Below are 27,374 nucleotides of genomic sequence, written 5' to 3'. Positions count from 1 at the left end.
TCTTTGAAAGACTGCCAACTCTCTTGAACTGTCTTTCCCCTTAGACTTGCTTCCCATGGGATCTTACCTACCAACTCCCTGAGTTTGCTAAAGTCTGCCTTCTTGAAATCCATTATCTTTATTGTCCTGTTTTCCCTCTTACCAGTCCTTAGAATAATTAACTCTATCATTCCATGATCCACTTTCAAATTCTTAACCAATTCCTCCCTATTTGTCAAAGTTAAATCTAGAACAGCTTATCCCCTAGAAACTTTCTCCATCTTCTAAAATAAAAAATTGTCTCCAATACATTCCAAGAATTTATTGGATAATCTGTGCCCTACTGTGTTACTTTCCCAACAGATGTCTGGGTAGTTGAAGTTCCCCATCACCACCAAGTCCTGTGCTTTGGATGATTTTGTTAGTTATTTAAAAAAAACCTCATCCACCTCTTCTTCCTGGTTAGATGTAGTAGACCCCTACCATAACATCACCCTTGCTTTTTTTAACCCCTTTTATCCTTACCCAGAGACTTTCAACAAGTCTGTCTCCTATTTCCATCTCAACCTCAGTCCAAGTTTATACATTCTTGATATATAAGGCAATACCTCCTCCCTTTTCCCCCTACCCGAGCAAGTGTACATTTCTATACCAATAATCCCACCAAGTCTCTGTGATGCCAGCTATGTCATAGTTGTGCATATTAACTAGTACTTCCAGTTCTTCCTGCTTTACTTCTCGTTTTAGTATACGGGGCATACCCCATTGAAGTAACAAAGGTGAGGAAAGGTACAGGAGAAATACAGTGCAATAAAAAAACCCCATCACAATAGTGTGGAAAAAGAAAAGGGATAGCATAAATGTGACATAGCATTTAGAAGATTTTAAGGAGCACAGAGGCAGTGTAGAATGTGCTGACAGAGAAACTTTCATTCTGAAAGAAAATAATTTTGGCTTGATTAAAATTAAGCTTTAAAGGGAGTTTTAATCAATCCAAAATGTTCAGAAAAATAATGATGAAAAATAATTACATACATTTCTAAAAAAGTTACGTAAAAAAGCTGAAAAACTGGAAATGGAAAGCAAGAATCTTGAGAAAAACAAAAATACCTCATCACCCATTTGTGGCACAAACGGACACCGACGAGGAATAGTATCTGTAATCCATGCTGAAGGCAGCCATTCTTCCAACGTCAAGCCATTTTCTGCCAAAACTCCTACAGCCAATCTCTAAAGAAAATGCATACAATAATATATTAATAAGAATAGTTCACCTTTTACCCAAACTCACAATTTATCCCCAAAATATATTATCATTTTGTCAAAGTCTCAACTAGAATTTTGTGAAAATGATTTTTATCATAAAAAGGAAAATAAATGACATCACCAGATTAGAAATGCTATTGAAAAGTTTAGGGTATTTTTATAGAGGAGCTATGAAATGAAACTTTTTATAATCAAAACAATGAAACTTGAATTAATACTTTTTTACCCAAATAACATTTGATTAATGTACATAAAGTATGAATTTATTAGCATCCAGCCATGTGACAAGTTTTGAGGGTTGAGAGATAAACAACTGAAATTTTCCAAATTCTGTATTTTATTGCACACAAAAAAAACCCCCTATGTTAAAAGAACATTATTAAAGATCCAGTGCTGACTGTTCTTTGGAGATTTTAAAGGTGAAGCTCTAGCAAGTCTTTACTAAGCATGACCAAAATAGGACAAATTTTCATGGGAATAGCAAAAACCACATCTCTGACACAAATACCACTCCACCTGCCAATTTCAAGTGCCTACCTTCAAAGTATGGAGGTGTTAGAGCTTCTCAAAGAAAAGGCTGCCAGAATAATACACAGCGCAACCAGCCCTGTCTATAATATATACACATTAGGAAGTTCAGTATCAGAGGGGTAGCCATGTTAGTCTGAATCTGTAAAAAGCAACAGAGGGTCCTGTGGCACCGTTAAGACTAACAGAAGTATTGGAGCATAAGCTTTCGTGGGTGAATGCCCACTTCATCAGACACAAGACCTGGAAGAATAATACATAGCACAACCAGCCCTGTCTATAATATATACACATTAGGAAGTTCAGTTAGTTACCCTACAGTAACTGTGTTTCTTTGAAATGTTGTAAGTGTGGATCCTGCTCTAGGTGTGAATGCGACCCATGCACTGGGAGACTGAATTTTTATTTTTTTTATTTTACAAATAATGTCCAGCAGAGCCTCCCATACGAGGGCATAAAGGGTGGAGTGGCTATGACCCTCCCCTCAGTTCTCTCACAATTTAAAGCCGGTGTCGCTGAGGACTCCGAAAAATAAGGATGGAAGGTGGGTCGTGGGACTACATCATTTTGAAGAACCTCAATTATTGTAGGGTAAATAACTGTACTTTCTTGTTCAAATATGTGTTAGTGTAAATACCACTCTAGGTGACAGGCAAGAAGAATCCTCACTGGATGCGAGTGAAGAATCTCAGTTGTATTAGTCAAACATGGATTGAAGTACTGCTCTTCCATATGCGACATCTGCTCTGTCAGCCATGTCAAATGCACAGCATTTCACAAAGGTCAGTGAGTTGCTCCATGTGGCTACCTTACAGATCTCAGCTATCTGTATAGTTCTAAAGCAGGCTGAAGATGCTGTCTGCACCCCACGTGGAGCTTTTGCAGGGAGAGCCTTGCCATACAACAGATATTAAGTAGGTAGAAATGCACTAAATAATTCTCTTTGAGATTCTCAGGGATGAGATGGCTTGGCCTTTTGATGTATTGGATATGGCCACAAAGAGTCAGGGAGAAAGTCTGAAAGTCTTGTTTATGTCATATAGCTGAGCCCCAGTAACATCCAGAATACAAAGCTTCTTTTCTCCTGGTGATGAGTGTGGCTTTGAGAAGAACGGTAAGGTGACAGACTGGCTTAGGTGACTTCTGAGACCATTCTGTGGATGAATTTAGGGTCCGGTTCCATCACCACTTCGTTCCTGTGGAAGGATATATATCGCAGTCCAGCCACGAGAGCTCGCAGTTCACTGACTCTACATGCTGATGTGATGGCTATCAGAAAGACCATCTTGATAGTGAGGTGGTATAAAGAACATTCTGCTGATGGCACAAATGGCGACTCCAGGCTTCACTACGCTACAATGTGGGAGTAGGGTCCTTAGTTGGAGGGCAGGTAGGGAGAAGGTCCTTGAGGAATCTCAACACTGTAGGGTATGAAAAGATTGAGTATGACTGTATAAGAGCGAGACATGCTGATATGACTTCTAGATGAATTTTAAGGAAGATAAAGGCTAGTTCGGCTTGTTTCAGAAGCAGCATATAGTCCAGAATCTTTGGTATAGGATCTGAGTTGGATTCACATTGTTTTGAGCTTCTCATTTGGAAAATCTTTGCCATTCTGTAAAAGGATCTTCTGGACCTGTAGGGAGCAGTCTTCGTCTGTCTTTCTCAATAAGCCAACATTCAGGCCACCAAGCTCGGCTATGGATCCAGATGAAATATTTGTCCTTAGTTTTGAGACAGCATTTCCAGGCAGGTGGGAAGTCATTTTGGAGGTGGGAGGCTGGCTGGACAAATACAGGAGATCCAACAGCCAAAATCATCTCAGCCAGCAGGGCAATATTATGATGACTGTAGCTTTGTCCCATTTGATCTTGGATATGCTCTTAGGGGTCAGAGTGATCAGTGGGATGTCATACAGCAGTCCTCAAGACCACTGAAGTACAAAGGTGCTAGGAAGGGAGCTGGGGCTCATACTGCCCATGGAGTGGAAATCCCTGTATTTGGCATTATCTGCCATGGTGAAGAGGTCTATGGTGGGCGTTCCCATCAACGAAATATTGCCATGGTGACTAGTTGTGGCTGTTTACCACATTTCTGCCTAGAAAGTCCACCAGGTCATTGCTGAGCCCTGGTAGGTGTAGAGCTATCAGAGTCACTCCTTGCCAATACGACTGTTCTTGGAACTTGATCACCTCCAGGCAGAGAGGAGATGATCAAGCACCTCCCTGTTTGTTGAATGCATTGCCGACATGTTGCCTGTCACAATCGCACTGTGGGTGTTTCAGAGGATGAGAAGGAATGCCATATAAGCCAGTCTGATAGCTCTCAGTTCCAAGTTGTTCATGTGAAGTTTTAGATCATCTTGAGATCCTGAAGCTTGCATTTTCAGATAGTTCCAGTGGGCACCACAGTCTGTCCATGATGCAACTCTCCAGCATCATCATTGGGAAAGGGAACAAGAAGTGTATCCCTTTTCTTACAGTCAAAGGATATAGCCATCACTTGAGTTCCTGCAGGATATGGGGGGGAGGAGGGAGACTGACTTGTTTGGTAATAAGGTGTGTGGATGGAACATACACTATCCTCAGCCACTATTATAATGGCTGCAGGCAAAGTCTGGCAAGCTGCACCACACGTATATGCACAAGGACATATGACCAAAATGTCCCAAACATGCACACACAGTGATCTGCAGGTCATACACTGTTGACCGAAGGGACCAGAACCTGTACTCTGGCATAAAAGCTTTCACCAAACTTGAGTTAAGCACAGTGCCCATGAACTCTATTGTCTGAGCTAGTACGAGAGATTATTTCACATACTTCACCAGGAGTTTTAAGGGAAAGAATAGGGAGAAGATGCAATCCAGAGCAGTCTCTTCTTGGGACCTGCCTCTGATCAGCCAGTCATTTAGACAGGGGCAGACAGGGATTCCCTCCTTCCTTAGATAAGTCATTACTATGGCCAGAAACTTGGTTAACAGTCAGCATCAGAGAGAATCTGAAAAGCAGAACCCTGTATTGGTAATGGTAAGGCCCCACTGGGAATCTTAGGTATTTTCTTGTGGACCGGAAGCTGAGAACTGCAAACCAGTTATGAACTTGACAGAGGCAAACATTACCCCCTGAACCTTACTCCTGTAACAACTAAACAGGCAGGCTGCTAATGTTCCCATTCTTAGTCAATTAAGGCTTTACCTTGCCAGAGTACAAAAAGGAGCCTTACTGTAAATGACAATAAGGGAATCCTCAGCTAGGAAAGTCTATGTGCTTTCTCCTTTTTCCTGTGCCAAAGAGGCACAATGGGGTTAGATTACAGCTCAGGATCTATTTTACTTATCCCATTAAAAAAAATGCAGGACAATGATTAGCAAAATGGTACGACTTTCAAGCGTGAAAGTCTGAGCAATTTAAAGCAACGTTCTACTTTATAGAACACCAAACACCAATATAAAAGTAACGTCATTTAAATGAAAATCCAGGATTATAACTGGAATACACGGTTACCAAGTATTTGTAACTTAACTTTCATGTGTTTAGGAAATGCTGAACAGTTATTGTGATTTTTTTTCTATATGGTAGTTTAAATAAATTACCAAAAAATAAATGAAATGGGAGTGATTATATTGCATTTTTTGACAAATAAAATATGCAGAATTTTTGATTTTTTGGTGCAGAATTCTCCCAGGAGTAGAACCTGAGACCATATGCATGTTTGTTGAGTCTCCTTATGTACAGAATAGGACAAAGAACTCCATTTTTCTTCTTCAGAACAAGGAAAAACCAGGAGCAGAAGAGTCTTTCTCTGTATTATTATTATTTCATTATTACACTGGTCTACAATTTTTGAGACGTCATCTGCTTCAGAGATAAAATGAGCTATTTATTATGTATTTTGATGTGCTGAATTCAAATATGACAATTAAAACAACTGATTGGCTACTGTTTCTAAGATATTTAAGTTTTTACATTTTATGTCTATGTATATTGTGTAGATAGTAGAGTTTTAATCATAAATTGAAAACCTAGGTCTTTTCATGTGTTTATGGTTGCTTTACATGATAATATTTCACCTGTCCTGTTTATGTAACACTTTAAAAATCAGCAAAAGGGTTCTATAAATAAAATTTATTATGAAACAAAAGGCAAAAAACTATTATGTACATAGTTTAGTCCTATTCAGTGTCTACTCGGCGCTTCTTGGCTTGTCTCTTGTATTCATTAAATGGAGCATCTCTTGTCACTGTCCAGCAATAGTCTGCAAGCATTGATGGGCTCCATTTGCCCTGATAGCGTTTCTCCATTGTTGCAATGTCCTGGTGAAATCGCTCGCCTTGCTTGTCGCTCACTGCTCCGCAGTTCGGTGGAAAAAAATCTATTGCAAAAATGATTGCAAAAAATGTATCTTTAGTGACATTTTGCAACCAAGGCTTTTGTATGTCTTGAGGAGGTTTTCCACCAACAACCTGTAGTTGTCTGCCTTGTTGTTTCCGAGAAAATTTATTTCCACTAACTGGAAGGCTTTCCATGCCGTCTTTTCCTTGCCACGCACTGCATGGTCAAATGCATCCTCTCAAAGAAGTTCACGAATCTGAGGACCAACAAAGACACCTTCCTTTATCTTAGCTTCACTTAACCTTGGAAATTTTCCATGGAGGTATTTGAAAGCTGCTTGTGTTTTGTTAATGGCCTTGACAAAGTTCTTCATCAGACCCAGCTTGATGTGTAAGGGTGGTGACAAAACTTTCCTTGATTCAACAAGTGGTGGATGCTGAACACTTTTCCTCCCAGGCTCCAATGACTGTCGGAGTGGCCAATCTTTCTTGATGTAGTGGGAATCTCTTGCACGACTATCCCATTCGCAGAGAAAACAGCAGTACTTTGTGTATCCAGTCTGCAGACCAAGCAAGAGAGCAACAACCTTCAAATCGCCACAAAGCTGCCACTGATATTGGTCATAGTTTATGCACCTCAAAAGTTGTTTCATGTTGTCATAGGTTTCCTTCATATGGACTGCATGACCAACTGGAATTGATGGCAAAACATTGCCATTATGCAGTAAAACAGCTTTAAGACTCGTCTTCGATGAATCAATGAACAGTCTCCACTCATCTGGCTCGTGAACGGTGTTGAGGGCTGCCATCACACCATCGATGTTGTTGCAGGCAACAAGATCACCTTCCATGAAGAAGAATGGGACAAGATCCTTTTGACGGTCACAGAACATGGAAACTCTAACATCACCTGCCAGGAGAGTCCACTGCTGTAGTCTGGAGCCCAACAGCTCTGCCTTACTCTTGGGTAATTCCAAATCCCTGACAAGGACATTCAGTTCACCTTGTGTTATGAGGTGTGGTTCAGAGGAGGAGGATGGGAGAAAATGTGGGTCCTGTGACATTGATGGTTCAGGACCAGAAGTTTCATCCTCTTCCTCGTCTGACTCAAGTGAGAATGATTCTGGTGCATCAGAAACTGGCAGTCCTTCTCCGTGGGGTACTGGGCGTATAACTGATGGAATGTTTGGACAATGCACAGTCCACTTCTTGTTCTTTGACACACCTTTCCCAACTGGAGGCACCATGCAGAAGTAACAATTGCTGGTATGATCTGTTGGCTCTCTCCAAATCATTGGCGCTGCAAAAGACATAGATTTCCTTTTCCTGTTCAACCACTGGCGAAGATTTGTTGCACAAGTGTTGCAGCATATGTGTGGGGCCCACCTCTTGTCCTGATCTCCAATTTTGCAGCCAAAATAAAGGTGATAGGCTTTCTTAACCATAGTGGTTATACTGCGCTTTTGTGATGCAAAAGTCACTTCACCACAAACATAGCAGAAGTTATCTGCACTGTTCACACAAGTACGAGGCATCTCTGCTCACTTTGGCTAAACAGAAATATGTCCCTTTGCAAAATCAAACACTGACAAATAAGAGAGCACGACACTGTATGATTTCTAGAGCTGATATAGGGCAATTTATTCAGCAGCGTGATGTAAGCTTCGTTATGATTGCATCATCCATGACTTCTAGGAATAACATGATGCAGTTCATATCATGTATGAAGCAATACCAGCTTCAGATTGCATCATTCATTGTTTTGCCTAAAAAGCAAATACTGTCCAAACCCAGTCATAGATTTATTGATAGATCCAGTCAAAGATGTATTTTAGTCATTTCTGGTTTAAATTGAGATCCCTTTCCATTTATAACTAACTTATCCTCCGCCATTCCCAAGTCAAGGGTCGTATATACTGACCCAATAGCATATCTTGAAAACTAGAGCCAATCAACAATTTTAAGCATCATTTTCGTTCTCAGTGACCCAGAATTAGTAAAGTTTGACAACATTTATTTCAGAAGCATTTTGGCTGTAGAGCAGTGTTATCGTAGCATTTAAAAGCCCCAGTCATGGACCAGGACCCTACAGTGCTCTACAAGTGCAGAACAAAAAAAGGACAGGCCCTGCCTGAAACAGCTCTCAGTCAAAGAGACAGCAGACCAATACACAGAATGACAAGTGAGTACAAGGAAACAATAAGCCCAATGAGGGTTCAGTATGGGTCAGCACAATAAGCTGTGGTCTCAGTACACCAGCAGCCTAGTTATAGGAACTTCCACTATGGCTCCTAGACAAAGCCATGAGGTCACTTAAATTTGCAATAGGCTCTCATGAGAAGGGTCCTTGAAGAGGGACAAGGAAAGGGAGTGGGTAAGGGGCAGACAAACAGGATTGGATACGGTAGCCATGGGCTGTGATCTCCAGCACCCATCTGTCTGATGTTATAACAAGACCATGTCCAGTAGAGGGGCAAGGCAGCTTTCCAAGGTAATGCTCTGTGGACTGGTTCTTATGCAGCTCTCGACCATCCTCTCCATTATGCTGACAGGTCATTATGGCAGAGTGCGGCCGAGGTGGAGGAGAGCTGATGCCCCATGTTGTAACACAGGTACTCCATGTGTCTGTGTTAAGATACAGAATGCACTCTCTGCTGGTGCGATGGTTGAAGGCTGGTTGATGCCTTTCAATAGGGTGGGGGAATGTAGATTTCCAGAAAGTGTAGTTGCTTTGGAATCTTTCAGCAAGTGTAAGGAACTATCAGTTTGTTCGCTGAACGGCTTCAAGCACTAAAAGGGCAAGTCCTAAACCATGGCTTGTGCCTATGAGGGATACACGAGGTTTGGAGTCATGCCATTCTCTGCATGGTCACTGCAGTGGCCATAGACCTGCCAGTGATGTCAGAGGTGTTAATTACCTGTAGACCACAAGTTGGCCTGCTATTATAATGTCTTTCAGCTCCTCTCTGCTTTCATGATGGAGGTTGGCCAGGAAAGATGTAATCTTGTCCCATGTTAAAAAGTTGCATTTGGCTAGAAATGCCTGGCACTTGACCACCCTCAATTGTAGCAACGCATTTCTTCCAAACATATCTAAGTGTTTGCGATCCTTGTCCTTTGGTATGTTCTAGGTGGATCTCAATGTCTCCTGGACAACCAAGACCAGCAGGGAGCCAGAGTTGGGATGGGTGTTAAAAGTGGTTGAATCCTGAGAGGGATACCTGGCAGGGTGGATAAAAATCAATGATTTAAAAAAAAAATCGATTTTTTTTTTAATTTAAATCAGATTTTTTTGATAAAATTATTTTTGAGGAAAAACCTATCTAAAGATAGTTTTAATTAAGATACATTATAGCTCAACGATATCTCATCATGGAATAGAGATTATAAATTCTAATTCTATAATATAAGACAATATATTCATGTAAAGTTTAAGAAAATTTTTGTAAATGAGTTCCAATAGTTCATGGATTAGGGACCCAATCTTATGGAGTTCCAGGGGCTTCTGTATAGATTATTTGGGTTAATCTTTCTATCTACCCAGTGGGACTCAGTCCTCAGTCTAGAAGATACCATCAGAGATGCTTAGTTTTGCAGTTCTCAAACTGTGGATTTGTGTCTCCAGAGATAACATGCTTAACAACAACAAAAATGTTTTTAAAATAAATAAATAAATAAATAAATAAATGAACAGAGGTGAGAAATAACAGACCTCACCCCTATTGTCCCTCTGCAAATTTGTGTACACAGAGTCAATCCCTTACCACTCTCTAAAAGTGCAAAGTTTCAAAAAGTTCAATGACTAGAAGATTGTTGTGGGCAGAATAGATCCGGACAAGGAGAAGAAGTCTGGAGATAAATGTGAGAAGGGAGGGACAGGCAGTAGAAACAAAAATGAAACTGTTTGAGCAGCATATTCCAGAAGTCTTGAGGTCTTTCTGAGTGTAGCCTTCATTGATTTGAGATCTACCATACCATTCTCTCACTAGAAGGGAAAACCTGTAATGGCAGAAGGCCGTAAAAGAGACACGGTTTGGGAATATTTTAATGAAGTTCCTCTACCTGTGGGTAAGACAGGCATGCGTGCAAAAGACAAACGGTGCAACACAGAAATGCAAGGCCTGGTTGCCCAAATGAAACAACATCAATGGAAGTGGTCCTTCTCAGGAGGAAGCTGCGTTGAAGATGATGAAAGGAACATGTCTGAACATGCAGGATCTTCAGGTTGGTAAACTTTTTTATTTCATACTTCTTTCTTAAGGACTGCCTGTTTTCCTTCTGGACTATGTTTGAGCAAAAAATATAGTTGTTACTCTATGGTACTATCATTTTAGATGCAACTGTGATAAAAAAATTAATAGCTGAAATAGGCAGATCTTCCTTTTACAATTTCACCTTTAAAGTAGCACTGAGTCTCAGTGAATGCAATGAGTAATACTAAATGAGCAGTATGGTGGTAATAATAATTAAATAACTGCTTTGATTTATTTTGTTTAGGCGAATCCATCCTCAACATACAGGATTCTGAAGACTATCCACCTTCAAGATCACCATCATTTTCTATAGTTTCATAAACTGCCAATGATAGTGTTTCAGTCACTTCATGTATGTCAAATAGCCACAGTATATCACCTGTAGCAAAAGGAAAAAAAATCTCCATCATCCAGAAACAATGATAGATAAATTTGTGATAAGAACCAGCAGATTACAAAAAGAGGCAATTGATGAAAAAATTGCCTGGTTTGTTTATGCAACAAACTCTCCTTTCTGTATGATTGAGAACACACACTTCATTAACATGGTTCAGTCATTACGACCAGGATACAGTCCACCCAACAGAGCAGATGTCGCAGGCAAATTGCTGGACAAAGTGTATGAAAGAGAAATTGAGCAGTGTGCAAAAGGTCTAGGGGGTAAAATTGTTAACCTGAGTCTTCATGAGTGGAGCAATATCACAATGATCCTGTTGTACGTGCTTGTGTGACAACAGAAGAAGGGAATGTCTTCCTTACAGACACAATTGATACATCATGAAATGCACACACAGCAGAATACTTACAAGTAGCAGCAGTAAAAGCTATAACAAACTGTGAAAAAAAAAATCAAATGTCTAGTACGCAGCTTGGTCACAGACAATGTTGCAAATGTATCCAAGATGAGAAGAAATTATTTAGAAGAGAGTCCCAAGCTAATAACATATGGTTCTACTGCTCATTTGATGCACCTCCTAGCCAAAGACGTCAGTGTTCCAGAAATAAAGGCTAATGTTCTTGAAATTGCAAAATACTTCTGTAACAACCACTTTGCAGCAGCTGCTCTGAAAAAAGTGGGAGGAACCAAGCTAACTCTCCCATAACACATCTGATGGCACTCAGTAGTGGACTGTTTTGAGCACTATATCAAGAACAGGCCTAATCTGATGACAGTTTGTGAACAAAATTGTGTAAAAATAGATGGCACTGTTACAAAGTTCTCAACATTGGGCTTAAAAGAAATGTTGAACACATGCTGAGTACCCTGAAGCCTATTTCTGTAGCCTTGAACAAAATGCAGGGAAATCGCTGTTTTATTGCTGATGGTGTTGAAACTTGGAAGGAACTGAGGGAGATCTTAAAAAGAGAAATATGCAATGACAGAGTTAAATTACAAGCATTAAAAAAACGAATGGGACAAGCACTATCTCCAGCTCATTTTCTTGCAAATATTCTCAATACTTGGTACCAGGGTCAAACCTTAACTGCTGAAGAAGAGGAGCTGGCTATGACACGGACTTCCAGCAATCATCCCTCCATAATGCTAACTATAATAAACTTCAGAGCTAAGTGTGAACCACTCAAAAAATATATGTTTGCTGACGATGTTTTAAAGAAAGTCACACTTGTGAATTGGTGGAAGTCACTTGAGCACTTGGATTCAGAGACTGTTGAAGTGATAATCTGACATTTAACAGCAGTAGCTTCTTCTGCCAGTGTAGAAAGAATATTTTCTTCCTTTGGACTAATTCATTCCAAATTGAGAAATTGTTTGGGATCTGAAAAAGCAGGAAAGCTTGGTTTTCTTTTCCAGATTATGAACAAACAGAAAAATGAAGGTGAAGACGATTGAGTTAGCTGCAGAAGCCAATATTTTAAATTTCTCATGTTGACCTTGCTGACATAGTCGATTTAATTTTTGTGTTTTTTTTTAAATATTTCATTTAACTATTTTAGTTAAAAAAATTTTTAACAAAAACAAACCTGATTTTAAAACACCTGAATGTTTAACTAAATTCAAAAATTCATATCCTTGTTTTGTTAAAATATTATGTTTGCTGTTGGAAAAAAAATGCAGAATATATAACGTTGTTGTTTTAGTTAAATAAAACAATTTAAATGTCTGTCTGGTGATGTTCTCCTCCTAATACAGCATGGCAAGAAAATCCTCCAAATATTAATGATTAACCTGTTGAATTGGAGATAGTTCACCTCCCAATGACTTCATAAATATCTGCTTCAATTGCTTTGGTAAATGAAATAACCAATCATTCATTTTCTCATATAGCTGTAAAACTAATCTGAAAAGTTTTCAAAATAAATCACTTAAAAAATGTATAGTGTGTTCCTTCTAAAAATGAAACCTACATCTATCTCTGAGTTGTGAAGATTATGTATTAAGGTTATAACAACCAACAAGAATGCACTTTTATGTAGAAATCCATGACTAAATCGAGTCTTCCTGACTAGTGATTTAAACCAATTTGATTTAAATCAAATCCACCTTGGTACCGTTTTTCAGCATGCTTTGTGGGTCTTAAAGTGGTTTGTGTTTGCCACAAAAGTTCTTGCCAGATCTACGAGGTCTACATTTATGGGGAGGAGCAATCCTGGAGAGACCAATGGCTGAGAAAACTTTAAATAGCTTGTGAGTCTTCTCACAGATGACCACAGGCTCAATGTCCCAGGTGTCCGCAATCTTCACCAGCAGCTCTTGATAGGCCCTGACATTTTCCAGTGCTGGTATTCGGGTGGAGATTACAGTCTCATCTGTGGTTGGATGCTGATTGTTAGATGATATTGATCAATTATTGCATCCTGGCAGATTCTTATGTATATTGACCTGCCTTTGATGCTGTTTACCACACAGTGTTTTGAAACCTAGCAGTAAGAGGGATCTTTGGCCTGTGGATCTTGTTCCTCTCTGTATTTCAGAAATTGAGGTTTTGCTAGTGAAGCTGCAGGAGAGGAGGACCTCCTCCTCTTCTGCAAAGGTTGGGACCAGCTCCAAGGCCTGATAAGATGGTCCCCACAATAGCCTCAGGAGGTGCCGGGGTAACTTCTTGAGCTCTTGTCCCAGTGTTTTTAGCACCCTGCTTTAACATCGGGGCTGTCAACGGTTTCAGTGCTGGGGGTGGCACCAATGTTGATGTCAACACTGGGTGTGGCTTCTGTGCCACTTCCTCTGCAGAGGTCTTCAAGCTCGGCTCTTCTGGATCAGATGCCACTCTCATAGACTTCTCCAGAAGGTGGAGCTTCAGCCTCATATCCCTCTTCTTCTGGGTTCTTGCAGAGAAGGAGTAGCAGACCAAGAATCTGCTTAGGAGGCAAGACTCTTCCAAGCAGAACAGGCATCTGCTATGTATGTCTTGTAATGTAATTAGCCCATCATAAGATGGATAAGGTTGAAGCCTGTGGGTTTTGAGCCCACTATTACAAGTACCTGTTTACTAGGGTCTGTACATGAGAGGGAGCATTGTTCAGGGGAGTCTGCAAACAGCTTTCAGCATGACAAGCCCTACAACAGACTAGGGTAATAAAAATAAAAGAATAAATGTGGTACTGAAGAACCACAGAAGGTCTGAATAAGATTATGAGATATTTTGCTGAAGCTAAGTCTAGTGGGTTGGACGCCAGGCTAGATTCCTTCTTGATGCCAAGGACAGCAAGACAGAACTGAGGGAAGGTCATAGGTGCCCTGCCATTTTTGCCCTCATACGAGAGCAAAAGGCAACATAGGGTGATTATGTGGCCTCAATGGACGTTGCTATTCAATAAAAAAAATACATTAAAAAAAATCCCTTCGAACATGCACAAGGTGCATGTGCATCCAGATTAAGATACATACTGACCATAATTGAAGAATTTCTGTCTATTTTAATTTTCAAAAAAGCACTTATCTGATAAAGCCCATTCACTTGAAGTTATTTATACTAACACATGCATTAGAACAATATTCACATAAGGATCCTTTTAACCTAGTGTCAAATATGAAAATTTAATCCAGTTTACTCTAACCCACACAGAGAAAGTTTGAGAGAAAATATAGGTCTTGCAGCAGGTTCTGAGAGTTAACAAATCCAGGCTTTGTGAAACAAAAGATGAAAACTGGAGTAAATTCTAGAGGTCAGGACACCTCAATAAATATGCCCTGCTGTTAGTCACTTCTTGAATAAACTATACATGCACAAGTACAGATTTTAGTTTCTCTGCATATATCTACATGGCAAGCAGAAACCTGTGGCAGAGAGTCCCAGAACCTGGCTCTACAGACTCAGGTTCGTGATACAGCACTTAAAATAGTAGAGGTTCAGACTCAGGCTTGGGCTCCAAAGCCTAGAGGGGTGGACTGCTACATAGCTATTTTTGGTGCCATAGGTCAAGCCCAAGTCTGTAGGCCTAGGCTCTGAGACTTGCTACTATGCCACAGAGATGTACCCTCATTGTGTTATTTGGGTCACGTCTTAGCCAAGTTAGTTCTCATCCAAGCTCCAAATTTTATCTAGACTGGGTAAATCACAGTTCAATAACTTGATCTGATAAAATGGAGAAAGAGTTTTGTTTCTTCTGTATAGAAAGCAGCACTGTGCACTCCACCTACTCAATTCCTCGTAAGGGTCTCCACTCACAATGGAGAGAGAGAGTGAGTGAGTGAGTGAGTGTGTGTGTGTGTGAGAGAGTGTGAGAGAGAGAGAGAGAGAGAGAGAGAGAGAGAGAGAGACAGGCAGACAGACAGATCCACACAAAGTATGAGAGAGCTCTTGGGTCAGATGACGAATACTACCTTCTGAGACCTCAAAACCGAATATTAGAGCCACTCAAGCAACTCCATCTACTGCTGCTAGGTTTCACAACGTGCAGTAAACAGTATCAAAGGCAGGTCAACATGCCTAAGAATCTGCCTGGATGCAATATCTGCCTGGATTAATCTGCCCCAATCTACATGGATTAATATAATTGAACAATCAGCAAAGATAAAGCAAACAGTGAAATCAGCCATGTATCCTTAACAATCCTTTCTCTTCTTAAAAGGGAGATATGAGACAGGAAAATAATTGGAGAGACTGGCCATGTTGGGAGATGGTTTCTTAAAAATGATTCTAACATTAGCTTCTGTAAGAGATGCTAGCTCTTTCCCCTCCAACGAGACACTGACAATCTCCTCCAATAATGGGCATCATAATTCATTCCACCTTTTACTAGCCTGCATCAGACAAGAAATAACAGTCGATAACCTGGGTTTTGGACTCAACAGCCAACAGAATCTCAAACTACAGTATCTGAAATTCAAGCAGAGAAGAATAGTTTCATTTGTCCCTCATCCCCAACTTGATATGTATGATTCCAATGCAGATACTGACTGAGTTGTCTAAGTGATATTTTCTAACCAATGTGAAAATCCTCACAGTGCAAAATGCTTGATTCTGTAACCAAGATGACATCAGCTGAATTAACAAGTCTGCTCCCCCCTGCAACAGTTCCATTGACCTGTAACTTTAACTTCACAGAAACTACAGTGGAAATGAGGATTTCCTCATCTCCTGAACAATTGTGGTGCAATATTAGAAATACTTTTATACCACAGTACATTCAGAACAATAGCACTCACTACTAGTCCTTTGCCCTTTTCGTTTGAAACAGATTTTCTATACATCATGGTAACTTGTGAGAATGAAGCCAGGAAAGAGGGTGAGGAAAGGGCCACTGAACCAATAGCTGAGGACAAAAAACAATTACAGTGTTATACCAAACCCTCAGTGTAGTGTTCTCTCTTATTTAGTGTACTCTCCAATCAGAGAGCTGAACTGATTCCCTTAACATTTAAAGAATGACCTATAAAACATGCCCTTTGCCCCAAAATGGAAGAATGTTTAGTCTATGACAAATGTATAGCCATTACTCCCCTGCTTTAATCTCAGCTCAAAACGGAGATCCAGAAGGTGATCAGCCATATGTATGCCAGAAGCCACTTAAGAGTCCCATAATCATAGAAGTCCTGAAATCTTGCACTAACAGAGAAAAGTCATTATCCATATGAAGACTAGTCATCCAGAAAAAAAATTCTGACAACTCCACCATCACTGTAGAGAGGAACTTGGTCAGCTCAATGAAGAACTCAGAGATGCAATGGGGTAATTTATACAGGAACACAAGTCCTATCTTAACTCCATCCAAGAGTCACACACCAGATGGACATACTTTTGGAATGGAAGCTCTCCTGCATCCAGCCATATGTAACTAATGTGGCTATATCTCTCTATCCCTCCTTTGATTCATACTGAACTGAGTACCCAACAGGAGATAAAAGACAGTTACCTTTTCCATAACTGGTGTTCTTCGAGATGTGTTGCTCATGTCTATTCCACAATAGGTGTGCGTGCTCGCCACGTGCACTGGTGCTGGAAGTTTTTCCCCTAGCCATACCTGTAGTGGGGAAGCGCCCCCGCAACCCCTGGAGTGGTGCCTGCCTGGCGCAGTATAAGGGGAGCTGAGTGCTCCCCCCACCCTCAGTTCCTTCTTGCCAGACAACTCCGATAGAGGGGAAGGAGGGTGGGATGTGGAATAGACATGAGCAACACATCTTGAAGAACACCAGTTACGGAAAAGGTAAACTGTCTTTTCTTCTTCGAGTGACTGCTCATGTGTATTCTACAATAGGTGATTCCAAGCTATATCTGTTGGAGGTGGGTAGGAGTTCACAAGTTCCCAGGATGGAGGACAGCCCTGCCGAACCTGGTGTCATCCCTGGTCTGGGCGACGATCTCATAGTGCGAAGTGAATGTGTGAAACAAAGACCACGTGGCGGCCCTACAAATGTCCTGGATGGGGACGTTGGCCACGAAGGCCTGCGCCCGGCTCGAGTGTGCCCGCACAATGGGTGGTGGGAGTACACCCGGCAGCTCATAACAGGAATGGATGCACAAAGTGATCCAACTGGAAAGCCGCTGAGTAGAAATCGGCTGGCCCATCGCGCGTCAGCCAAGGCGATGAACAGTTGCAAGGCCTTTCTGAACGGCTTAGCCCACTCGAGGTAGAAAGCCAGAGCCCACCACACATCGAGCATGTGGAGACGGCACTCCTCACTGGACGCACGAGGCTTGGGGCAGAGGACGGGTAGAAAAATATCCTGACCCATGTGGTAGGCGGAGACCACCTTCAGGAGGAACACAGGGTGTGGGCGGAGCTGGACCTTGTCCTTGTGAAAGACCGTGTATGGTGGCTCGGAGGTGTCATAACTATAAAGGGAAGGGTAACAGCTGTCCTGTGTACAGTACTATAAAATCTCTCCTGGCCAGAGACTCCAAAATCCTTTTCCCTGTAAAGGGTTAAGAAGCTCAGGTAACCTGGCTGGCATCTGACCTAAAGGACCAATAAGGGGACAAGATACTTTCAAATCTTGGGGGGGGGGGAAGGCTTTTGTTTGTGTTCTTTGTTTGGGAGTGTGTTCGTTCTCGGGACTGAGAGGGACCAGACATCAATCCAGGTTCTCCACATCTTTCTAAACAAGTCTCTCCTATTTCAAACTTGTAAGTAAATAGCCAGGCAAGGCGTGTTAGTTTTCCTTTGTTTTCTCAACTTGTAAATGTACCTTTTACTAGAGTGTTTCTCTTTGTTTGCTGTACTTTGAACCTGAGACTAGAGGGGAGTCCTCTGAGCTCTTTAAGTTTGATTACCCTGTAAGGTTAATTTCCATACTGATTTTACAGAGATGATTTTTACCTTTTTCTTTAATTAAAAACCTTCTTTTTAAGAACCTGATTGATTTTTCCTTGTTTTTAAGATCCAAGGGGTTTGGATCTTGATTCACCAGGAGTTGGTGAGAGGAAGGAGGGGAATGGTTAATTTCTCCTTGTTTTAGATCCAAGGGGATTGGATCTGTATTCACCAGGAGTTGGTGGGAGGAAGGAGGGGGGATGGTTAATTTCTCCTTGTTTTAGATCCAAGGGGTTTGGATCTGTATTCACCAGGGAATTGGTGAAGGTTTTTCAAGGCTTCCCAAAAATGAAATCCATTGAAATGGTGGCAGCGGAACCAGAGCTAAGCTGGTAGTTAAGCTTAGAAGTTTTCATGCAGGCCCCTACATTTGTACCCTAAAGTTCAAAGTGGGGATCCAGCCTTAACAGGAGGTCAGTGCCCTGAGCTCCGAGACTCGCCTGGCTGACGTGATTGCAACCAGGAAGGCCACCTTCCACGAGAGGTGAGACCAGGAGCACGTGGCCAGTGGTTCAAATGGGGGCCCCGTGAGATGAGCCAACACCAGGTTTAGGTCCCACTGTGGGACTGGGGGTCTAGAATACGGAAAAAGATGGTCCAAACCCTTAAGGAACCGGCAAGTCATAGCATGGAAAAATACTGTGTGCCTTTGCACTGGTAGATGGAAGGCCGACATGGCTGCCAAGTGCACCTTGACTGACGAGGGTGCCAGGCCCTGGGCCCTCAGGTGGAGGAGGTAATCAAGGATAAGCTGGATTGGTGCGGTCACTGGGGTGACACCCTGGTTCACTGCCCACCTAGAAAACTGGGACCACTTCGCCAAATAAGTGCGGCGAGTGGAGGGCCATCTACTTTCGAGGAGGACGTGCTGAACCTGCTCTGAGCTCGTCCTATCCCCTCCACCTAACCACTGAGCAGCCACACCGTGAGATCAGGAGCCGCTAGGTTGGGATGGAGGAGGCGGCCCTGGTCCTGAGAGCAACGGCCACGGTGGAGCTACCTCCAGGCCTGAGAGGGTCCCATACCAATGCTGCCTGGACCACGCTGGGGCAATCAGGAGGATCTGGGCCTTGTCCAACTTTATCTTCTCCAGGATCCTGCTGATTAGAGGGAACGGGGGAAAGGTGTAGAGAAGCCGGCCTGACCAGGACAGGAGAAAGGCATCGGAGATAGCACCCCTCCCAAAGCCCCCCAGAGCAGAACCAGGGGCATTGCTGGTTCTGCCAAGTTGCGAATAGGTTCACTTGGGGAGTTCCCCACCTTCGGAAGAGCCGGTGGGCCACTTCCAGGTGGAGGGACCACTCGTGTTGCGAGGAAAAGTCCCTGCTCAAGTGATCCGCCCTCTCATTCCGGGTGCCTGGTAGGTGGAAGGCCTTCACGGCAGAGGATCGGGCGCCACCTTGCCTGTTGATGTAGAACATTGAGGCTGTGTTGTCCATGAGGACCTGACTACTTTGCCCTCCAGGTGCGCGCAGAAGGCCATACACGCCAGCTGCACCAACCTGAGCTCCTTGACGTTTATATGTAGAGTCAGGTCTTGAGCTGACCACAGGCCTTGGGTCTGAAAGTTCCCCACATGGGCCCCCAACCCAGGTCCGACGCAGCGGACACTAGCTCCAATGATGAGGCCCTGTCCCTGAATGGGACACCTTGGAGTGTGCTGTTTGGGGTGGAACACCACTGTAGGGAGGCGATCATAGAGTCCAGCATGGTGAGGACCTTGTCCATCCTGTCCGTGGCCTGGGAGAACTTTGATGCCAACCAGAGCTGGAGGGGCCTCATCCTGAGTCTGGCATGACGGACCATGTACGTGCATGTCGACATGTGACCCAAGAGGCAAACCCTGGCAGTTGTCACCGGGAACCTTGTACCGAGTTGATAAGACCTTTCAGGGTCTCAAATCTGTCTGGCGGTAGAGAGGCCCTGGCCGACACTGCGTCCAGGAACACCCCAATAAACTCTATGCGTTGGACCGGGACTAACGTGGACTTCGTGTTGTTTATCAACTGGCCCAAGGCGGTGCATGTGGAAAGGAGGAGCGCCACATGATCCCTCACCTGCAACTGGGAGGTGCCCTTGACAAACCAATCGTCCAGATAGGGAAATATCTGGACCCCCCCGCCGTCTGAAGTAGGCCGCTACCACCGACATGCATTTTGTAAACACCCTGGGGGCAGTGGACAGATCAAACGGGAGGACCGTGAATTGGTAATGATTCTGTCCCACCACGAAATGGAGGAAGCGCCTGTGCCCCTTGAATATGTGGATGTGGAAGTACGCGTCCTGTAGATTGAGGGCAGCGTACCAGTCCCCGAGATCCAGGGCGGGGATGATGGAGGCCAGGGAGACCATGCAGAACTTGAGCTTCACCATGTACTGGTTCAGACTTCGGAGGTCCAGGATGGGCCTGAGCCCCCCTTTGGCCTTCGGGATAAGGAAATAACAGGAGTAGTACCCCTTACCCATGAACTCTTCAGGCACCGCCTCTAACGCCCCTAGTCCTAGTCGAGCAGAACTTTGTACGAGGGGTCCCCCAAGAGGGACGGGAGCGGCGGATGGTTGGGCGGGGAGGGTGTAACCTTGGGAGATGGTGTTGAGGACCCATCGGTCCGAGGTTAGCTGCGACCAGTTCCGGGAGGAAAGCACACAACCGATTGGAGACGGGAAGCTTTATTGGGGGTGGATCCCTGATGAGGACTGGCGGGGTGCCCCGAGCGTCCCATCAAAAACGCCTTTTCCCTGCTTGCTTGCCCTTGGAGGACCCAGGCTGGGGGGGCAGGCCGAGACTGCCTTCGAGGGCGACTCTTATAGTCCCGCTGCTTCTTATGGGTGGCCTCGTACTTCGGGAGGGCGGCCTGGGTGGGAGTTTGCTGTGGCTTGAATTTAGGTTTTGCCGGAGCCAGGACATAGAGGCCCAGAGTCTGGAGGGTCGCGTGGGAGTCTTTCATGCCAAGCAGCCTTGTATCTGTTTCCTCCGCAAACAGAGCTTTCCTGTCAAACGGGAGATCCTGCATGGAAGACTGCGCTTCGCTGGATAGCCCAGAGAACAGGAGCCATGACGCCCGTCTCATGGACACCGCAGAGGCCACTGATTGTGCGGCAGTGTCCGCAGCATCCGAGGCTGCCTGCAGGGATGCCCTAGCAGCTGCTGCCCCTTCCTCCACTAGCGCCTTGAACTCCTTCCTATTGCCTCTGGAGGGAATCCTCAAACTTAGGCAGAGAGCCCCACAGATTGAATTCGTACCGGCCCAGGAGAACCCGATGGTTCACTACTCGTAACTGGAAGCTCGAAGATGAATAAATTTTCCTTCCAAAAGAGTCCAGTCTCCGAGCCTTTGTTCTTTGGGGATGGGGCTGGCTGACCCTGCCATTCCTTGTGGTTGACCGACTCGACCGCCCGGGAGTTGGGCGCCGGATGGGTATACAAGTACTCATGCCGCTTAGTGGGTATAAAGTACTTGCGTTCCACCTTTTTAGAGATGGGGACCAATAAGGCCGGTGTTTGCCACAGGGCATTTGAAATATTAGCCACCCCTTCATGGAGAGGCAAGGCCACCCTACCCGGTACCAATGGGGACAATACGTTAAACAGGGAATCCGAGGGCTCCTCCATCTCCTCTGCCTGGAGGTGTAAGCTTGCTGCCACCCTCTTTAACAGTTCTTGGTGGGCCCTGAAGTCCTCCTGCAGGAAGGAGGGGGGTGGGGCCGCAATCGCCTCCTTCGGGCAGAATGAAGAGGCTGGTGCGGTGCTCTGGATGTCAGCCAGCACTGGAGGGTCCACCACCTGGTTGGATTCTGGGCATGGTGCCGAGAATGTTATGTCCGACTGACTCCTTTCTCGGGGGTCTGGAGAGGGGGGCCGACGGTGCTTCCAAAGCTCCGGCCATCAAGCGAGCTCCCACCGGGGGCTGCGTCGGAGACCAAGGTGCCCACTGGCAGCATTGGGCCGGCCATTACACTCGGTGCCACTGCACCTGCTGTGGCACCCCGCAGGGCTGGCTGTCCGGGTTGGGTGGCCTGGCCCATCAAAGGACTGCTACGAATGGAGATCGGGCTGGTGTGAGACCGGGCTGGTGTAAGATCTGCTGCTGTCTCTGGACTGGAAGGAGTGGCGGTGCCGGGGTCTAAGATGGCCACGAGACCACGATCTCGACGTGGAGGATCGGTACCGACGGTAATAGCTGCTCCGTGAACGGCCTTGACGGGTGGACCCGTGACGGCGAGATGCTGGTGATTGACGCCCGGGGCTGCGATGTCTTGGTGGAGACTTGGAAAGGGTGTCTGAGTGATAACGGTGTCGACCACCGTGCCATGACTGACTGCAGTACCCTCTCCGAGACTAGGACTGACAGCGACGCCTCCCACGGTCCCGTCGATATTCGCTCCTTGAGGACGAGCGCTGCCATGAGTCCCGGCCGGCCAGGACCCAGACAGCCAGTCTGGTTGGCATCGATCCACCTGGACTCTGCCTCGATGGTTTGCTGGGTCATGATCGGTGTTGGGAACATTCCCTCCACTGAAACCGGAACCGGGCCGGAGGCGACAGTGGAGATCCCAGCGGCGGCTTGCCTCTGGAGCGCAGGACCGACACCGCCAGCGCTCCGGACACCGGCATGGACATGACATCCCGGGCTGCCTGGAGGGCTTCAGGTGTGAACGGTATCCAGAGAGGCCTGTCCCGAAGGGGCTGGGCTACTCCGCTCAACTTGAGTTTTAGGCCTGGGGCCCAGTGGGGATCGAGGACTGTCCGACATGGGCCTAGCCTCTGTCCCAGACTTCCCTCGGTGCCGCTGAGAAGAGAGAGTCTTCCTGGCCCTCTTGGCATGCCCCATGGACGGGAAAAGGTACTGGCTTGTCGATGGGACCGGAGGGTCGCCACATACCGACACCGTGGTGCCAGGTACCGGTTCGGAGCAGAGTGCCAGGGTCGGGGTTTGCGTCGACTCCGTCAGGATGGCCCGGAGCCTAATGTCCCTTTCTCTTTTGGTCCAAGGCTTAAACGACTTGCAAATCTTGCACGTTTCGCTGATATGGGTTACTCCCAACCAGCACAAACAGTCTGCGTGTGCATCACTTCTTGGCATAGAACGCCTACAAGAGCCGCACGACTTAAACCCTGGGGCGCGGGGCATACCCGGGCCCAGGCTCACTGACTAACTAAACAGCTAACTAACTACAGGTACTAACGTTGAATGAACAAACAGTTCTGGGGATGAGCTATAGCAAAGCTGGAGCAGAGCAATTCCGACGCACCTTCACTGGCGGCAAGAAGGAGCTGAGGGTGGGGGGAGCCCACAGCTCCCCATATACCGTGCTAGGCAGACACCACTCCAGAGGTCGCGGGGGCACTCCCCCCCATGGGTACTGCTAGGGGAAAAACTTGCAGCACTGGTGCATGTGGCGAGCACGCACACCTTCTGTGGAATAGAGATGAGCAATAACTTGAAGAACTGGTTAAAATGTTATCTAGCCTAGTTTCCCAAATATATGCAAAGTCAAGGTCTCATCCACAATCATATCATAGATGGTACTTTTATGCCAAGAAAAGGAGTGTGATATAAATACCTAGATAAATCAGCAATAGTAACTGATTTATTCTAATTAATACAAGGTTGCTGGAGATCAAGGAGACTGCCACCTAATATCTTGCACTCCCTAGCACAGACTCCTGTTGAGACTGATCTCCAACATTTTATATCTGGATCCACACATAATACTATTTTCTTGCCCAGGCTCCTTAAGCCACTTCCTACAAGGCCTCTATACTCCCAGTTGATGGTAACACTGCTTTATCTTCTTGGGCACCATAAAGTGGTCATAAAGTGTCACAGTCACAGCAAAGATTATACTCCTGGTTGTAGGGACACCAATATATTCAAGAGGTGAAACACCTCAAATTTAGATCATAATAAAAATAACCATTACAGAAACGATTCAGGCAAAGAAAAAACATTATGTGGAAACTTTACAATGGCCAATTAACATTTGTGATAATGGATATTTGCATAAATAAAATTTAAGAGGTGTTCTCAAATTATTAGAAAGTATTTTGGGTTTGCATAAACTCGTTCAAATCTACTCATGACTTTTACTTCCTTTTGTAATACTAGGAATAAGTGTCCTATAAGCTATAAAATGTACCCAACCTTTTTTTTTCTCTCTTTGGGTTTCCTTTTCTTTGGTGATGTTGTCGGTCCATCTTTATCTTCATTCCCTTTTTTCCTTTCCTTTTTAATTTGCTTCTGTTTCTGTTTTTCAATCCCCTCTTCATCCTCTGAACTGCTCTCTGTTTTCTTGGTTTTAAGTTTAGGAATTTTCTTTGGTGGCTGCAGATTAATTCCTGCATCTGCGGTCCAGTCCGAGTAATCACTGGAATATTCACTAGAGTTGGTGAATGAAGGGACAAAGGAAGGAAGGGAATTAAAAATCAAGCAAAGAGCAAATTGCTTCACAAAGCAAATTCAGAGTAAACTCCTTTATACAATATTAATATAACCCCAGACAAGATTGTTAAGATTGGAGTTAAGGCTGTAATAAAAACACTATTGAAAAGTTGTAGTTAAAAAAGGAATAGAAACCCATAATATTTTAAGAGACAGTATATTAGGACTTCAGTTTAAAACATTATAGGATGTTCGGAAATTCATATTTACCGTTCTGCCAACAATTTTAACTTCGTCCCTTTACTGGTTTTTAGCCTCTTTTACCAGCGGAACTGCACATAAATTCACAGATTTTAAAGTCATAGAGAGACCACTGATCATCTAGTTTGACCTATGGCATATAACCCAGGACAAAGAACCTCAATCAATTTTTACATCAAGCCCAAAACTACAGTATGAGCAAGAGCGTATTTTTCAGAAAGATCTGTACTTTTGATTTAAGCACTTCAAGTGATTGATAATTCACCATATCCCTACGTAAACTATTCCAGTGGTTAATTACCTTCACTGTTAAAAATGTGTACCTTTTTTTAGTCTGAATTTGTCTAGTTTCAGTTTACAACCAGTGCATCTCATTATGTCTTTTTCTGCTAGATTAAAGAGTTTTCTGGTATCCGAAATCTCCCCCATGTAAGTACTTACACACTATAATCAAGTCACCTCTTAAGCTTTTCATAGATAAACTAAATAGATTGAGCTTCTTAAGTCTCACTATTAGGCATGTTTTACCAGACATCTAATCATTTTCTAAACTCTTTCTAATTTTTCAACATCCTTTCCAAAGACTGGACATCAGAAGTGGACACAGTATTCCAGTAATGACAGGTTTCAGAGTAGCAGCCGTGTTAGTCTGTATCCGCAAAAAGAACAGGAGTACTTGTGGCACCTTAGAGACTAACAAATTTATTTGAGCATAAATTTTTGTGGGCTACAGCCCACTTCATCGGATGCATGCAGTGGAAAATACAGTAGGAAGATATATATATACACACAGAGAACATGAAACAATGGGTGTTACCATACACATTATAAGGAGAGTGGTCAGTTAAGATGAGTCATTATCAGCAGGAGAGAAAAAGAACTGTTTGTAGTGGTAATGAAAATGGCCCATTTCCAGCAATTGACAAGATGATGTGAGGAACTGTAGGGGGGAAAAATAAGCATGGGGAAATAGTTTTACTTTGTGTAATGGCCCATCCACTCCCAGTCTTTATTCAAGCCTAATTTAATGGTGTCCAATTTGCAAATTAATTCCAATTCAGCAGTCTCTCGTTGGAGTCTGTTTTTAAAGTTTTTTTGTTGTAATATTGCGACTTTTAGGTCTGTAATCGAGTGGCGAGGGAGATTGAAGCGTTCTCCAACTGGTTTTTGAATGTTATAATTCTTGATGTCTGATTTGTGTCCATTTATTCTTTTACGTAGAGACTGTCCGGTTTGGCCAATGTACATGACAGAGGGGCATTGCTGGCACATATCACACTGGTAGATGTGCAGGTGAACGAGCCTCTGATAATGTGGCTGATGTGATTAGGTCCATCATAGGACCTAATCACGTCAGCCACACTATGATGGTACCATCTAGTCTGACCCAGGCCATAGAACTTCCCCAAAAGAATATCTGAAGCCTATCTTTTAGAAAAACATCCAATCTTCAAACATAAGAACTGCCATGCTCGGTCAGACCGATGGTCCATCTAGCGCAGTATCCTGTCTTCAACAATGGCCAATACCACAGCTTTGGAGAGCATACAGAACAGGGCAGTTGGGAGTGATTCACCCCTCTTCCTCTCCCACCTTCTGGCAGTCAGAGGTTTAGGTTCACCCTGAGAATGGGGTTGAATCCCTGACCATCTTGGCTAATAGCCATTGATGGACCTGTCCTCCATGAACTTACCCCATTCTTTTTTGAACCCAGTTATACTTTTGGCAATCACAACATCCCAGGGCAAGTTCCACAGGTTAATTCCTCTTCTTTGCATGCTGCCTATTAATTTCACCAGTGACCCCTAGTTTTTGTATTGCGGGAAAGGGTAAATAAAACTTCTCTATTCTCTTTTTCCACACCACTCAAACTGAACAGCCCTAATCTTTTTAGTCTCTCCTCATATGGAAGCAGTTCCATACTCTTGATCGTCTTTGTTGCCCTTCTCTAAACTTTCCCAGTCCCAGTATATATATATATATATATATATATTTTTACATAGGATGACCAAAACTGGATACAGTATTCAAGGTATGCATGCACCATGGATTTATTAAGTGGCATAATGATATTTTCTGCCTTTTCTATCCCTTTCCTAATACTTCCTAACACACTGTTAGCTTTTGTGATCATTGCAGCACATTAAGCTGAAGTTTTCAGAGAACTGTCCATCTCTACTAGATCTCTTTCCTGAGTGGTAACAGCTAATTTAGAACCTATCATTATATATGTGTAGTTGGGATTATTTTTTTCTAATATGCATTACTCTGCACTTATCAATGCTGAATTTCATCTGCCATTTTGTTGCCTAGGCACCCAGTTTTGTGAGCTCTCCCTGTAGCTCTTCACAGTCAGATTTGGACTTAACTATCTTGAAAAACTGTGTATCACCTGCAAACTTTGCCACTTCACTGTTCACTCCCTTTTCCAGATCATTAATGAATATGCTGAACAGCACAGGTCCCAGTACAGATCCTTAGGGGAAACTACTGCTCACCTCTCTCCATTGTGAACAATAACCATGTATTCCTGCCCTTTGTTTCCTATCTTTTAACCAGTTACTGATCACTGAGAGAACCTTCCCTTATAATCCCATGAATACTTAGTTTTCTTAAGAGCCTTTGGTGAGGGACTTTATCAAGCCAAGTACACTAAAC

General features: G+C 43.8%; 1 protein-coding gene across 2 annotated transcripts in view; it reads right to left on the bottom strand.

The window, feature by feature from the left end:
* Nucleotides 1-27,374, bottom strand: part of PHIP (pleckstrin homology domain interacting protein) — a 334,660-nt gene that overhangs the window by 61,281 nt on the left and 246,005 nt on the right. For both annotated transcript variants that reach the window (XM_054021954.1, XM_054021955.1), the window contains exons 23-24: nucleotides 24,219-24,453; nucleotides 1,090-1,209 (exon numbers count right to left, since the gene is read on the bottom strand). In XM_054021954.1, coding sequence (XP_053877929.1) covers nucleotides 1,090-1,209; nucleotides 24,219-24,453 — 355 coding nt within the window. The remainder of the gene's footprint in view (nucleotides 1-1,089; nucleotides 1,210-24,218; nucleotides 24,454-27,374) is intronic.

This window comes from Malaclemys terrapin, chromosome 3 (assembly GCF_027887155.1).
Source record: "Malaclemys terrapin pileata isolate rMalTer1 chromosome 3, rMalTer1.hap1, whole genome shotgun sequence".
Taxonomy (NCBI): Eukaryota; Metazoa; Chordata; order Testudines; family Emydidae; genus Malaclemys; species Malaclemys terrapin.
Note: the sequence above shows the minus strand (reverse complement) of the source record. Positions and strands in the feature narration are given on the sequence as shown.